Source organism: Mercenaria mercenaria, chromosome 17 (assembly GCF_021730395.1).
Source record: "Mercenaria mercenaria strain notata chromosome 17, MADL_Memer_1, whole genome shotgun sequence".
Taxonomy (NCBI): Eukaryota; Metazoa; Mollusca; class Bivalvia; order Venerida; family Veneridae; genus Mercenaria; species Mercenaria mercenaria.
Window position 1 is genome coordinate 62,208,457 of NC_069377.1, and position 2,824 is coordinate 62,211,280.

The 2,824-nt window shown below is 40.4% G+C and overlaps 1 protein-coding gene across 1 annotated transcript; it reads left to right on the forward strand.

The window, feature by feature from the left end:
- Positions 1–489: 489 nt before the first annotated feature.
- LOC123535669 (tol-Pal system protein TolA-like) lies at positions 490–1,824 on the forward strand. Its single transcript, XM_053527874.1, has 3 exons — positions 490–510; positions 1,329–1,473; positions 1,514–1,824. The coding sequence occupies exons 1-3, from the start codon at positions 490–492 to the stop codon at positions 1,822–1,824; spliced, it is 477 nt and encodes a 158-aa protein (XP_053383849.1).
- The last annotated feature ends 1,000 nt before the right edge of the window (positions 1,825–2,824 follow it).

Genomic DNA, 2,824 nt, shown 5'->3' on the forward strand with positions numbered 1-2,824 from the left:
GAAGGGGGGCCTAAAAGCTAATTTTATCTTCAAAACTGAAAACATGTAAAAACAAATTGCTACTTGCCATGTGTATGTCTTTAATTTTTTGCAATATGTTTTAGATTATACTTCAGTTTATTCATTTATTTAGAAACCAAGATGTAAGGCAGTTGCAGACTCTGCAGTGGAGGCTGCACGAGCTGCGGCAAATGCAGCTCAAGAAGCTGCAGAAGCAGCTGCATTACAAGCTGCAGCAAAACTGGCTGAAAAAGCAGAAAAGGCAGCCAGGGCTGCTGAACTTGATGAAAAATGTGCTGCCTCTTTGAAAGTTTCTGAAGCAGCAGCTACAACAAGTTATCCCACCTCTAAAGCGGCTGAATCAAAGATTCAGACAGAACTTGAAAAAAGAGCTGGAATTGACCAAGAAAAACTGAAAACACCAGAGAACACTGACCTTGACCTATGACCTACTGATCTCAAAATCAACAAGAGCTCATAAAACACGAAATGCTCCCATTGATGCATCCAGTAATTGCACAAGAAACAGATATTATTTAGTCACTGTACACAAAAGTTCTACTGTTTTTGGTCAATGTGACCTTGACCTTTGACTTATTGCTCTCAAAATCAATAGGGGTCATCTGCTGGTCATGACCAATCTCCCTATTACTTTTCCTTGTCCTATGACCAAGCGATCTCAAGTTATTGTCTGGAAATCGTTTAACTGTTCTGGGTCACTGTGACCTTGAACTTTGACCTACTGATCTCAAAATCTATAGGAGTCATCTGCTTGTTATGGCCAACCTCCCTATCAACTTTCATGATTCTAGGCCCAAGGGTTCTGGAGTTATCATCCGGAAATGGATTTGTCTACATACCGACAGACCGACCGCCCTACCGCCATCTGCAAAACAATAGACCCGCCTTCTTCGAAGGGCGGGCATAATAAGTTCATCAGCTTTCAGGATCCTAGGCCCAAGCGTTCTTGAGTTATCATCCAGAAACAGACTGGTCTACATACTGATGGACCAGCCAACAGGCAACACCAAAAGAATATATACCTCTTTTAACGAAGGGGGGCCTAAAACCTAATTTTATCTTCAAAACTGAAAACATGTAAAAACACACTGCTACTTGCCATGTGTATGTCTTAAATTTTTTGCAGTATGTTTTACATTATACTCTTTGTTTGTTCATTTTGTCCTCTTGTGTAGGCTCTGTGTGTGTGCATGTGTGTGTGTGTTTGTGGTGTGCACGTATGCGTGCTGTAGGTTTCGTTTTGGGGAGGCTGCGATTTTGGTGCGTGACATTCCCTGTTTGATATTTGTCTTTGTTTTTTTTTTCAGGAAGCAAGATGTAAGGCAGTGGCAGACTCTGCAGTGGAGGCTGCACGAGCTATGGCAAATGCAGCTCAAGAAGCTGCAGAAGCAGCAGCAGCTGCATTACAAGCTGCAGCAAAAATATCTGAAGAAGCAGAAAAGGCAGCCAAGGGTGGCTGAACTTGACGAAAACTGTGTTGCTTTTTTAAAAGGCTCACAAGAAGCAGGAAAAGAAGCAGCAACTACAACGCATTATTCCGCCTCTAAAGTGGCTGAGACAAAGATTAAGGCTGACCTGGAAAAAAGAGCTACAATCGACCAAAATAAACTGAAATTAGCTGAGAACAAAGCAGCAGCGGCTATTACTGCAGTGGAGGAAGCTGCTGCAGATGCAGCAGCAGCTATTACTGCAGCAACTGCAGCAGCAGAAGCAGCTGCATTAGAAGCAGCAAATTTTGCAGCCAAAGCAGCAGCAACAGCTGAGGATGTTACTTCCAACAAAACAGTCACAAGTGAGTGCTAGATTAGTCTGTAACTGTTTTCCTTCACAATTTTATTTTATAAAGATCTTTTACCTAAAAGGCCATACTCTGGAAAAGAAACAAAACATGGTAAAAGAGGAGGGCCATGATGGCCCTATATTGCTCACCTGAGTTAAATTGCTTGAACAAATTTCTTTGCTAAAGCTTAAAAAAGAGAGTATAGGTCAGTAGGTCATATTTATGGTCACTGAAAGTCACTTTTAAAGATTGGTGTGCAAAACCTTACATGTCATCCAAATTTCAAGGTTGTATCTGTACAGTTTTATACAAGAAGATTTTCTAAGTTTCTACTATATACATAAAGCGAAAAGCGTCCACACCCTCTGGCAGCCATGACGAATCAAAATAATTTGGACAATCTTGGTAGATGATTACATAAAGACCATTTGTGAAAAATCATTTTGAAATTGGGCCAGCAGTTTAACACATTCAAGAAGATTTTTAAAGTTTCCGCTATATAAATAAAGGGAAACCTGACCATGTCCTCTGGGGGTCATGTTTTTTGACTAATCAAAATTATATGAATATTCTTGGTAGAGGGTCATACAAGGACCACTTGTGTGAAATAATTTTAAAAATCAGACTATGGCTTGATGAGGTGATGTCGTTTGAAGATTTTTTTATTTTTAGCTCTGGCGGCCCTTTTGTGCAACTAAGGAACCGTTTGAATAATTTTTGTAGATGACCATCCAAGGAACATCTATGCCAAGTTTCATCAAAATCCATTCAGTGGTTTTTGAGGAGATGTCTTTCAAACACAATTGTTGACGATGGACAGATGCACAACGGACAAACACAGCATGATCACAATAGCTCACCATGAGCATTGCTCAGGTTAGCTAAAAATCAATTTAAAGGTTCAGATCCTGACTCTCTTCAATCTTAGAGTTCATATCAACCCTTTAAACATAATTATAACTAAAATGTGTCTGCAGGTCACAGGGTGTGCCCCCACAGGTACGTCTGTCACAAATAAGGGGC

Coding starts and splice junctions, on each gene's coding strand:
- LOC123535669 (XM_053527874.1), top strand. CDS start 490: ATGCTCCCATTGATGCATCCA. Junction 511..1,328: donor TGCTCCCATTGATGCATCCA/GTAATTGCACAA, acceptor TTTTTTTTTCAG/GAAGCAAGATGTAAGGCAGT. Junction 1,474..1,513: donor AGCAGAAAAGGCAGCCAAGG/GTGGCTGAACTT, acceptor CTTTTTTAAAAG/GCTCACAAGAAGCAGGAAAA.